The sequence below is a fragment of the Hyla sarda genome, chromosome 4 (genome assembly GCF_029499605.1).
Source record: "Hyla sarda isolate aHylSar1 chromosome 4, aHylSar1.hap1, whole genome shotgun sequence".
NCBI lineage: Eukaryota > Metazoa > Chordata > Amphibia > Anura > Hylidae > Hyla > Hyla sarda.
The window spans coordinates 113,163,491-113,176,861 of NC_079192.1; the positions used below are offsets into that span (position 1 = coordinate 113,163,491).

Here is a 13,371-nt window from a genome sequence, read left to right on the forward strand (position 1 = left end):
TTTGGGTTAGGGATGTCCAATACCATTTTTTTTTAAAGACAAAGTACGAGTACTGATACTTAAGTTTTTGCCGATACCAATTACCGATACTTTTTTCAATGTAATGTGACAGGGTTAAAATTTTTTCCTTAAGGCTACGTTCACATGGGCGGATCCACAGCGTATTTTACACTGCAGGTCCGCCGCTGAAGGGCCGCTATGTGGTGCCTTTACATGTGCCTTTTCGGAGTGGCAATACACTGCTATGAGCAGACACACGGCGATGCGCTAGTCGCAGCGCGCATGCACAGTGCACCCGCACATCGTGGCTGCTCTCAGCCTAGCTCATGGAGCTGCGATGTGTGCGCGTACATTGTGCTTCCGCGGCGTCTCGCACATCGCTTCAGTGTGTCTGCTCATAGCTGCGTATTGCCGCTCCAAGCAGGCACATCTAAAGGCATCATGTAGCGTAAAATACACTGTGGATCCGCCCGTGTGAATGTACCCTTAAGGAGTACTATGGTGCACAATTCTTTTAGCCCAAAATGTTCCCCACGGCTGTACCTTTCTATCAATGTCCTTCTTTCAGAAGTCGGTCTGGCCGTTTTCCCGCTGCAGCGCCGCAAATTTCCCGGTTCTTCCGGGTTATGGTGGTGTGGAGGATGACGTAAAAATCGTCATCCCCCATGCTGCCTTGCTCCAGCTTCCAGTCCCTCCGTGCTTCAGTCCTTCTCACCCCCTCCTCTACCTCATCCTTTCCCCTCCCTAGTAATTATATTAAACCCGCCCCTTTGAAACGTTACACATTGAAATCATGTGTAACTTGTTTGAAGAATATCCCTGTTAGTTACGGCAGCGTAACTAACCAGGATATCATTGGCCAGGAGTGGTCACATGTTCGCTCCCGGGGAAATGCTGAGTGCGCCGGCGCGCTCAGCTTCATGTGATAGGCAGGAGGCATTCAGAGTCGTTTGCGCAGTCCAGCCAATGACGGCTGCGCAAACGAGGAATATCTGAATATGTAAAATATGGGAGCGGGGAGGATCTTTACAGTGATGACGTTTCGTTCCGAAGATGGCCGCGGCAGGCTGAATACAGGGGAACGAAATTCATAATTGTGAGATACTGGCTGCACTTCCGGTTTTCCGAAAAGTCGTATAAGCGTGCAGTTAGCGCAACGTAGGTAATTTAGGATATTATATAACTTTGGGCTAGCTTTACAATGTGCAATAAATATTTTGCTCCAGAGTACTCCTTTAATGGGAAAACGGGATGTTTTATTTTTTAATGGGAAAACGGGGTGTTTTATTTTTTTTCTTAAATGGGCGCTGTCATGATATAAAAAAATTTATATGTTGTAGTACTTAAGTACTACAACATATCTCTAATATACTTTAATTAAAAAAGTGATTTTAAACCAGTTTAAAATCACTTTTTAATTCACTTTTTAAATCTATATCTAGATCTATCTATATCTATAGAATTATGTGTATATTTCAACTGTTTTGAAAAGGGGAGTGATTAAAATTTTTTGTTTGGAAGCGGTTAATTTACATTTATTATTGAAAAAAAAAGTTACACTTTTTTTTATCCTATTAAATGCAATCTGTAGATTGCATACACTGATCAGTGCAATGCCATATCATATCCTTGATCAGTGTTATCGGTACTCCTTTACTACTGCCTGCCATGACAGTAAAGGAGCGACGTTCGGACGCGCAGAGTAAGGGACCTCCGGCTGTGTTCACAGCTGATCGGGACAACGCAATTACACCGCGGTGATGTCGATCAGCATCTCTGAACTATCTGGCCATTAACTTCAGGACTTTTAAACGCCGCAATCAACTTTGATCATGGTGTGGGCCCCGGCTATGATATGCACACTGCATAGCACGGGAGCGCAGAGTGCAGGTGGCTTACTGCAACTCTGTGATACCTGGCGAATTATGTATGGGAATAAGTATCGGGGATATTTGCACGAGTAGAAGTACTCATGCAAATGTCCAGTATCGGTCCCAATACAGATACCAGTATCGCTATCGGGACATCTCTAATTTGGGTAACTGAAACATGTTTGCCCTTGTGAGGACTACTACGAAGTATTGTACATCTCCATTACCATTTTCAGATTCACATATCTGCAATTAAAACGATAGAATTGTCACTACACAACTGTTTTGTATCTACTTGGATCGACACAGCATCATCCCTCACGTTTTTGTAAATATAGTGTATCTTGATGTCCTTTCAAAATAACTCAATACACAACCATTAATGTATAAACCTGGCCATCAAAAGTGAACACTCCTAAGTGGAAATGTCCAAATTGGGCCCAATTAGCAATTTTTGCCTCCCTGTCAAGTGACTTATTAGCCTTACAAGATCTAAGGTGTGAATGGGATGCAGGCGTCTTAAATTTGGTGTTATCGCTCTTACGCTCTCTAATACTGGTCACTGAAAGTTCAAAATGGCACCTCATGACAAGGAACTCTGACCAGCTGAAAAAGAATAAGAATAGAAATAAGAGAGCATACAGAGGTTTCACAGGCCTCATCATGGTTGTCCAAAGTTGAGTGCACATGCTCAGCCCCATATCCAGAGGTTGTTTTTGGGAAATTGACGTATAAGTGCCGCCAGCATTACTGAAAAGGTTGAAGGGATTGGTTGGGGAGGAGGCGGGGTATTCAGCCTGTCAATGCTTAGACCATAAACCGCACACTGCATGGCTGTCATCCTAGAACACACCAGGGCATTGTACGGCCCACGGGCCACATACGGCCCTTTGATTGGCTCTGACCGGCCCGCGGTGACTGTCGGGCCGTACAATGCCCAGGTCTGACACCACCAACCTGTGACAGGGAGAGCTCTGTGCGATGACAGGAAGAGATTGTACAGTGCTGGGGAGGGGGCGTGCACCTCCTGTCTCCTCTCTCCCCCCTCCCCCGCCTTCTCTCTGCCGTGCAGTCTTACAACCCTCAATAGGCAGAGCAAGGAGGGGAGAGGCCGTGTATCCGGTCTCCCTCTGCTGCGCTGGGCGGGTGAGTGTCTGTGTTTATATGTGTCTGTGTATATATGTGTGTAATTATGTGTCTGTGTTTATCTGTGTCAGTGTGTGTGTGTGTGTGTGTGTGTGTGTGGGGGGGAAGCTGCCTAATGTGGGGGGGACAACTAATCTGGGGTACAACTATGCTGCTTTATCTGGGGGACAACTATACTTATCTGGGGGACAACTATACTGATCTGGCGGACAACTATGCTCCTAATCTGGCGGACAACTATGCTCCTAATCTGGCGGACAACTATGCTCCTAATCTGGCGGACAACTATGCTCCTAATCTGGCGGACAACTATGCTCCTAATCTGGCGGACAACTATGCTCCTAATCTGGCGGACAACTATGCTCCTAATCTGGCGGACAACTATGCTCCTAATCTGGGGAAAAACTACCCAGCCCTCCACAATATTTTTAGTTTCTCATGTGGCCCCATGGGAAAAATAATTGCCCACCCCTGTCCTAGAAGGAAGCTTCTTCTAAAGATGATGCACAAGAAAACCTGCAAACAGTTTGCTGAAGACAAGCAGACTAAGGACCTGAATTACTGGAACCATGTTATGTGGTCCGATGAGTTCAATATACATTTATTTGATTCAGATGGTGTCAACGGTGTGTGGCGGCAAACATGTGAGGAGTACAAAGACAAATGTTTCTTGTCTACAGTCAAGTATGGTGACGGGAGTATCATGGTCTGGGGTGTCAACCTATATAAATTGGATATCATCATTATTGTATGTACCTACAGAATAAAGATAATTTGTCATTTTTACTGTCTTTAATAAAAAAAAAACTGAACCCCCAAAAGTTTAAAAAAAATTTTTGGGCTTTTATTTTAATTTCTCCCCCAACAAATATTATTTTTGTTTCACTGTAGATATGGTAGTAACATGAGTAATATAATTATAAAGTACAATTGGAGGTGCAAAAAAAAAACAAGCCCTTATGGGTCTGTTGGTAGAAAATTGAAAGTTATGGCTATTAGGGATTTATTTTTTAGTTTTGCAATTTTATTTTTAATCCTTCTATTTATTTAACAGGTAAATACTTTTCTGGCCACTAGAGATCAGTAACGAGAAAAAGCAACCTTTTTTCAACTGCTTAGAGTTTATGGGGCATTCTGTGGCAAACATTGTATGAGGGCACTCCCTGGCTGTCATTAAGTAGGCTCGGCCAAGGGTTTAGTGTCTATGGGGGAGATTTATCTATTCAGAGTAAAAGTTGCCCCTAGCAACCAATCAGATCACTTATTTAACCCCTTCCCTCATTTGGCGATTTATCATTTTTGCACTTTTGTTTTTTCCTCCTCACCTTCTAAAAATAAATTTTCCACCTAAAAATCCATATAAGGGATTGTCCTTTGCACTAACAATTTTACTTTGTAATACTGTTAACAATTTCACCACAAAATCTACTGCAAAACCAGAAAGAAAAATAGATTTTTACCGACTTCCGTTTCTACGCAGTGCAGTTTTCGGTAAAAATTGCACCTAATATTTATTCTGTATGTCCATCTGGTCACAAGGATACCCGATTTTATATAGGTTTGATTTTATTTTACTACTAAAATAAAAAAAATTATAACTACATGCACCAAAATGTATACGTTGAAAAATGTCCTTTTCTTATCCCTATTACCTTTTTTTATTTTTCCATATCCGTGGCAGTATGAGGGTTCATATGTTTGCTCATTTTGATCTGAAGTTTTTATTTGCACCATTTTTGTTTTGATCGGACTTTTCGATAGCTTTTTATTAACTTTTTTTTATGGTATAAAAAGTGACCAAAAATATGTTATTTTAGACTTTTGGAATTTTTTTTTTAAGTGTGCGCCATTGACTGCGGTTTAATTAACTATATGTTTTTATAGATTGGACATTTACGCACGTGGCGATACCACATGTTTGTTTTTATTTACACTATTTAAACATTTTTTTTTAAACCCCCTAAGGACCACGGGTTTTTCCGTTTTTGCACTTTCATTTTTTCCTCCTCACCTTTTTAAAAAGCATAACCCTTTCAATTTTGCACCTAAAAATCCATATGAGGGCTTATTTTTTGCGCCACCAATTCTACTTTGCAATGAGATCAGTCATTTTACCCAAAAATCTACGGCAAAATGGAAAAAAAATCATTGTGCGACAAAATTGAAGAAAAAATGCCATTTTGTAACTTTTGGGGGCTTCCGTTTCTACGCAGTACACTTTTCGGTAAAAGTGACACCTTCTCTTTATTCTGTAGGTCCATACGGTTAAAATGATACCCTACTTATATAGGTTTGATTTTGTCGTACTTCTGGAAAAAATCATAACTACATTCAGGAAAATGTATACGTTTAAAATTGTCATTTTCTGACCCCTATAACTTTTTTTATTTTTCTGCATATGGGGCGATATGAGGGCTTGTTTTTTGCGACGTGATACGAAGTTTTTATCGGTACCATTTTTGTATTGATCAAACTTTTTGATCGCTTTTTATTCACTTTTTCATGATATAAAAAGTGACCAAAAATACGCTATTTTGGACTTTGTAATTTTTTTGCGCGTACGCCATTGACCGTGCGGTTTAAAAAAGGATATATTTTTATAGTTCGGACATTTACGCACGCGGCAATACCACATATGTTTATTTTTATTATGTTTATATATTATTTATATGGAATTTTGGAAAAGAGGGATGATTTCAACTTTTAATAAGGAAGGGGTTAATGTGTGTGTGTGTGTGTTAAACTTTTTTTTTTTACCTTTTTTTTTTCTTTTACACTTTTAGTCCCTTTAGGGGACTTTTAGGAGGAATCATTTGATTCCTCATACAGATGAATGGGATTACATACAATCCCATTCATCTGTGTGCTCTGTGCTCGATTGATAAAGCCTGGTCCTGCCAGGCTGTATCATTCAGAGAGCCGGAGCCAACACAGGAGGAGAGGTAAGCCCTCAGGCTACCTCAGTAGTGGATCGCTCCACCGCGATCGCGCTGCGGGGGAGCGATCCACCCCACTGGACCACCAGGGACTGGATACAGGCACCTTTTAGACGCCGCTGGCAGCTTTGACAGTGGCGATCTAAAGGGTTAATAGCCGGCCGTGGCGATCGCCGCATGTCGGCTATTAACGCCGGCCCCCAGCTGCAAGAATCAGCTGGGGGCCGGCCGGTATGATGCGGGCTCGAGTCGGGAGCCCGCGTCATACCTCGGTTATGGCCATTGGACGTGTATACACGTTCATGGTCGTTAAGGGGTTAAAGGGGGGTGATTCAAACTTTTATTAGAGGGGGTTAAATGATCTTTATTAACTTTTCCTTTTTTTTTTTTGTAATGTTATAGCTCCCATAGGGGGCTATAACATTACACACACACACCGATTGAATACACTGATCACTGTTATGCAATAGCATAACACTGAGCGTTGTTATCGACACTTCACTGCTCCGGCCTGGATCTCAGGCACGGAGCAATCATTTGGCGATTGGATGCGCAGGAGGCAGGTAGGGATCTTCGTCGCATCCTGCAAGCTGTTTGGGACACTGCGATTTCACCGCGGTGGTCCCCAACAGCAACACTGAGCTAACGGCATTATTTACTTTCGTTTAAGGCGCGGCGATCAAGTTTAAAAGGTTAATGCCAGGCATCAGTCCGATCGGCGATGTCCGGCATTAGCCTTGGGTCCTGGTTGCTTATGGGACCCACCGGGTATGGTCCGCGCTCTCCTGCTGAGCGTGCGTCATACCTCGGGAGCCGCAAATGGATGTGAATGTACGTCCATTTGCGTTTATTTTTAAAAAGGCCTCTAAAAAGTAAAAGGAATGATCTGATTGGTTGCTTTGGTCTACTGGTCACCCTTTTCTTTACACAAGTTTTGATAAATCTCCCACTGTGTTCTGCATTTTGCAACTGCCTAAACCTTTTCAAGTATGCTGTTTGTTTAAACAATTATTCCCTGTCTATGTATTTGCGTGCACTCACGTGCCTTTTTTTGTTTGTGGTGTTTTTAGTTGACCCCATGTTTTTTAGAGATTTTGTTTTCATATACACACTTTTCCCATGGATTTTGGGAAAATGATTGTCTTTTGAGGAACGGAAACCGCCTAGTTTCCTCCTTATGTTTGAACATAAGATTTTATATTTGGCTTTGTGGCTTAGACTGGACTATTTTCCTCCAAACACTGCATACAGCTGTTTGGTTGTGTGCAGCGACATCCATGAACAATAGACTCACTCACACTTCCTAATTTACTCTTAGTGAACTAGACAAAGAATAGAGGCGATACCCAGATTCCACCCATCTAGTTCAAGTTAAGAAGTTAGTGTTGATTCTGTAGGTTATATACATGAGGCGCATGCTGATATACAGTCCTTACCTGTTGCTTTGGTCCCTGTTAAAAGCCCTTTGGGGCTGATATTTAAAGGACTTTTTTTTCCCATTAAAGGCTGCTATGGCATATTGACTTTGTAGTCATATAAGTGTCATCAGTTTCTTCATATGTTATCCCAAAAAAATTGCATAATTTTCTATTAGTTTTATCATGAATTCTGTCCAGAATGGCAGCAAAAATGTCTAATACGTGCACTTATGGCAGACCCAAGATGCTTAAGTGCCAAGCCTGGCTTGCCTCCTGACTTGCCTCCTCACCCTTCTTACTTGCCTCCTCAGCCCTATAGTCAAGGAGGGCTGCCTGGAGGAGGAGGCTTGCCAGACTGTGGCCCCGCCTATTTGACACTTTGGCTCAGAACCCAAAATGTATTTATTTTTTTAGTTTGGCAACCACAATGAGCTTCAGGAAAAGTAGAGTTTACTTTTTATACCATAACAGCTATCCAGTGGTATCTGACAGATTCCCTTTATTATTACTGACACTTTTCTCTCTCCTTCCCTCCTTCACATCCAAGTAAATACATTTTAGTTTGCAAACAGTTCAGTTGGTGACCAAGAACGTTTAGGTGTTTTACACTCTTAACGCGAGCTGTTGGCCTACATCCATCTTTTTTCCAGACCGGCATTTCTGTTGAACTATTTTATGCCACGTGTTGCTGAACATAGTTTGCCTATTTTTACCATGTTGCACAGCAGTTGGCAATAATCATCTGAAATATGCTATTCCTTTAGTATGTCCATGAGATACAATAAAAATGTCTATTTTATTTATCTAGCAAATTGGAATGAATTTGTCTTGTCAGGACAGAAAAAAAATCATGTTTCTTGAACTTCTCGATGTTCAGTACATACCTGTAACATTCACATCTATGTCCATCTATTCATGTATCCTCAATTTGCAATGATAAACCTCCTCTAGGTGTGTTTACTACTGGTATAGAAATTATTTATTGCTTTAATGGATTACTTGCATTGAATTTTTTTTCCCAACCTTCCTAGCTCAATGGTTTATTATCATAAGGTTTTGAAAACTATAACAAATAGTGATAGAAAGTGTCAGCCCGTACACAGAAGAGCTGAGTGATGCCCATTTGCCGTGCAGACTGGACGTTTTTGGTTCTCTGATTATGACGTTTTGGGCACCAGTTGTTCCTGCAATGGCTGTGTATTTAGTTCTGAAATCTGATCATTTTAGCATCTGAGAAAAGCCACGAAGCAGCTGAAGGAATACATGATTTTCCACATTCCTTTTTTTATGTTTAATAGATGGGTTTAATGGAAAACTTATAAAATACTGATGTCATCAGTACCACTTGGTCCAGCTAGAATACTTGGACGTCTTATAGATAATGCCTTATGATGTAGGCATGAAAACAAAGCTTTCTATACTAGCAGTCCATTGAATGAATGAATACTCTTGCAAGGCACTGTATATCTATTTTCCGCTGCCTGTCTAGAATAACTTATGGTCTCCATGAGGAGTTTGGATAGAAAGGGGTACTCCGGTGGAAAACCTTTTTTTTTATTTTATTTTATTTTTTTTTTTTTTATCAACTGGTGCCAGAAAGTTAAACAGATTTTCTTTATGGAATACAGAGCTCTCTGCTGACATCACGAGCACAGTGCTCTCTGCTGACACCTCTGTCCATTTTAAGAACTGTCCAGAGTAGGAGAAAATCCCAATAGCAAACATATGCTGTTCTGGACAGTTCCTAAAATGGACAGAGATGTCAGCAGAGAGCTCTGTGTTCCAAAAAGAAAATAATTTCCTCTGTAGTATTCAGCAGCTAATAAATACTGGAAGGATTAAGATTTTTTTAATAGAAGTAATTTACAAATCTTTTTAACTTTCTGGCACCAGTTGAGTTAAATAAATAAATAAATAAATAAAATAAAGTTTTCCACTGGAGTACCCATGCACTGCTGGAAATTTTACTGCGAATAACAAAAACGTATTTTTTTTTTTTCCCTAAATTTGGATTTTTTTTTCTCTGTCTATTTTTGTTCGAGGGTGCTGATTTAGGGATATGCGGTGTAAATTATGGGCTTAATGAAAACAAGAAGGCTGTTGATGATCAGATTATAAGAGGAGAAATAATGAAGCAAATTGGGGAGTTGCCATGTTGACGGCTTGCTATTTTTATGGTTTTGGACATGCAGACATAGTAACTCGATTACAGAGAGTACAGGGGTAGCCGGCTTGTGCTACAGACGTGTAATTGTCTAATTACTTTAGCAGAGATCTTCAAAAGCTTTATAGGACACTTTGTATCTATCATGAAAGGATTAGAATTGTTTAGTGTGCGCAGAGAAGAGAACTTGGACTGGGATACAATTGGCCTTGCTTTCATTTCCTTTTAGTATCAAGTACAGTTACTACCAGAAGGTCTAAGTCCAAAATGTTCTTTGATTACTGCAGATAGAACTGCATCAATTATGGTCGGAGGTGGCTCACAGAAACCTTAGTGAGCTTTATTCCCGTCAAGCTGCATTCCTTTCTGGTGTTTTAATCCCTCAGCCTGAATCTTGATATTGCATATCTTTTTCTCCATTGTAAGTATCCATATAAGAGTGTAAAAAAAACATACCTAGAAATACAATCTGCTGTGGTCCCCGGTATAATAATAATGATTATATAATATCCCTTTTGCTGATGCAAATATAAGAAAACATTATTGGAGATTAGCTCATCTAGTTAGAGAATGTATCATCAGAGAATTAGAAACATTTTGTTTTTAAACTTTATTTGTCGATCTTGTAATTCTAGTTTTCACACACTGGTCCCTAGAGTGAACACCTATATAAGTGCACCTTATATTTCCTATACTCTGCAGCTCTGTATGTAGCCTATCTACATTTAGGACTCGTGTGTGTACAACTCTAGTCTAGTAGACCCTTTTACAATGACCGAAGCTGATCAATGCTCCTTTGCTGAGCTTTCACGTGGCTCTATCAGTCATGCGGCTGGGTCACACCAATGATCTCTTGATCTTTTGTGTTTCCACAGAGGGATGTGGCTGATGGCGATAATTTTAATGGGCCTCACAAAAGATCCAATCTGCTTATGAACAAACATTTGTTTGTTCAGACTGATTACTGGCCCTTTAACACGAGCCCGTTATTTGGAATGAGGGTTCTTAGGCATATTCATTCACCTCATAAAGGAACCATGTAAAAGGGCCTTATAAACTAAACAATAATTATGTTATCACAATTAATAAGCGGATTTGTACTCGAGCTGCAGTTAAAGGGGTTGTCTAGTATTAGAAAAACACTGCTGCTTTTTTTTTTTTTTGCGCAAAAAACAGCACCACTCCTGCCACAGGCTGTGAAGTATTGCAGCTCAGCCTTCTTAAAGTGAAATGGACTAAGCTGCAGTATTGCACATATCCTGTAAACAAGAGTTGTGGTGTTTTATAAAAAAAAAAATACTGAACAACCCCTTTAATGGTGGGTAATAGTCTCCCCCCCCCCCCCTCTTCACTACTCAATATACCGTAGCTAAAGTTGATTAGGGGGTTAGAGAGTTAGAGAGAGGTCATTTGGTCAAGGGTCTCTTAAGAGGTAGTGCTGACCAGGTATTTTTATGTAGTATGCATAGGCATTTTTGGTGCTGCTTAAGAGAAGAAAGAATAGATACTTCAGGAGTAGTATGGGGAAAAACTTGGTGTTGCAACCTTTTTTTTTAAGGGGTTTAACAAATAAATAAATAAAAAACTCTACTGGGTTAGGATATGTTCACATACTGCAGATTTGTTGTAGAAATGTCTGTAATTGTCCTATTGATCAAAGTAAAGCTTGCAAGATGAAAAATTACACACAGGCAAATGAAATGCGTGGCTGGTTGTGGCTTTCCCTTGCAAAATCTGTTGCATGAAGGGATTGACCCATATTTATCAAAAATCCTGGAACCCTTATTGTCTGTTTTTTCCCATAGCGACCAATCACAGTTGAACTTTCACTTTTACAAGAGCTCGTTGAGATGTGAAAGCTGAGCTGTGATTGGTTGCTGTGGGGAAAAAAAATGGACAATTAGGGTTTTCGAGCTAATTGATAAATCTGGGCAATTGTCGGTAATGGTTGCTAGTGGTTTGTGCCTAAATACACTATTCCAGCCCTCAAAGAATATCCTTAATTCACATGAATTTTTAATTTTTGTGAATAGGTTCAATAGAACATTTACAGCTTAAAAACAAAATGGTCCAAGGAGTTAAGAATTGTGATAATATTGGTGGCCATTAAATCAGCTTTTGGTGACATTCAGCAAGTACTGTATTTACTGCTGCTACCAGTTTCTGAATATCTGAGAATAAGAATTCCAAAGAATTTACCTGTAGAGAAAAACAAGGGCAGCTTAGTACGAGAAGTAATTTCTCTGCCAAAATGGCATTGAAAAAGTTGATCAGAGAATACATTGGACACAATTTGGTGTATTTATGAAGCGCACCCCCCCCCCCCCAATAAATAAGACCCTTAAGATGCTCTTCTAGTGTATTCTCTCATTTTGTCAGGGAGCAGACTTGTCCCATATTAAGACCAGTTTAGTTTGATTACAAATCTTTACATGGAGTTATCCATTATATAATTTGTTACATTTGTTTAATTGTTTTTGTTTTTTTTGATCCTAGATACTGTGTCCTGTGTCATGAAGCTTTATCCAACACAAGCTCCATTATATGTAAGTACATAATTTGGAAGTATGGAATTAAATACTGTTTTGACATACCGTAAATATATCTTCTCTTTTATATTTAAATTCACGTTGTAAGGATATCACGTAAATTTACGTTGTAAGGATATCTTAATGGATTCTGTTAGACCTTCATGTTTCAGTAAACTTTTACAGTGTGTAATTTTGTGCTGTCTGTGTACTCTGTCCTGTTGCTTAGTGGATATCTGTAGCCAAAAGTCTTCATGGTTACATAAAGCGTTAAACATTAACCATACCAGTGCCACCCTTTGGGTAATTTGTAGCTTTTTATGTTGTAACACTGGGCCTTTATACTGCTGTTTAAATGTACATTGCATGGTCCTGGGCTGTGAGAATAGACCATCAATTAATTTTGCCCAGAAACCATCTTTAAAAATAGCAGGAAAGTCCAATGGCTCAGCTCGCCACACCTGCAATTTGCAGAGCCCCTCCTCGGTGCACGGACAGCCAGAACACAGCAACAGAATCCAAAGCACAAGATTCGGCTCACGAGGGGATTCTCCAATATTACTTTATTAATATAAAGTAATATATGATAGAGACTTTTAAATACATAAAGGGAATCAACATGGTAAAGGAGGAGACTATATTTAAAAGAAGAAAAACTACCACAAGAGGACATAGTTTTAAATTAGAGGGGCAAAGGTTTATGCAGTAATATCAGGAAGTATTACTTTACTGAGAGAGTAGTGGATGCATGGAATAGCCTTCCTGCAGACTTGGTTGCTGCAAATACAGTATAGAAGTTTAAAGGGGTACTCCACCCCTAGACATCTTATCCCCTATCCAAAGGATAGGGGATAAGATGTGAGATCGCCGGGGTCCCGCTGCTGGGGAGCCCCGGGATCCCCGCTGCGGCACGGCGCTCTCATTTAAAGCACAGAGCGAGTTCGCTCTGCACGTAATGAAGCGTAATACAGGGGCCGGAGCATCGTTATGTCACTGCTCCGCCCCTCGTGATGTCACAGCCCGCCCCTTTCAATACAAGTCTATTAGAGGGGTCGTGGCGGTCGCCCCTTCCGTAGACTTGCATTAAGGGGACGGGCCGTGATGTCACGAGGGGTGGAGCCATGACGTCACGCGGCTCTGTCCCCTGTATCGCCCGTCATTACGCACAGAGCGAACTCGCTCTGTGCAGTAATGATAGCGCAGTGCCGCAGCGGGGATCCCAAGGCTCCCCAGCAGCGGGACCGCGGCGTACTGACATCTTATCCCCTATCCTTTGAATAGGGGATAAGATGTCTAGGGGCGGAGTAC

At 40.6% G+C, this 13,371-nt stretch overlaps 1 protein-coding gene across 6 annotated transcripts in view; it reads left to right on the top strand.

The window, feature by feature from the left end:
• AKAP13 (A-kinase anchoring protein 13) overlaps positions 1 to 13,371 on the top strand; it is a 254,171-nt gene that overhangs the window by 47,729 nt on the left and 193,071 nt on the right. For all 6 annotated transcript variants that reach the window (XM_056571882.1, XM_056571887.1, XM_056571885.1 and 3 more), the window contains exon 2: positions 12,032 to 12,081. In XM_056571882.1, coding sequence (XP_056427857.1) covers positions 12,049 to 12,081 — 33 coding nt within the window. In that variant the 5' untranslated portion in view covers positions 12,032 to 12,048. The remainder of the gene's footprint in view (positions 1 to 12,031; positions 12,082 to 13,371) is intronic.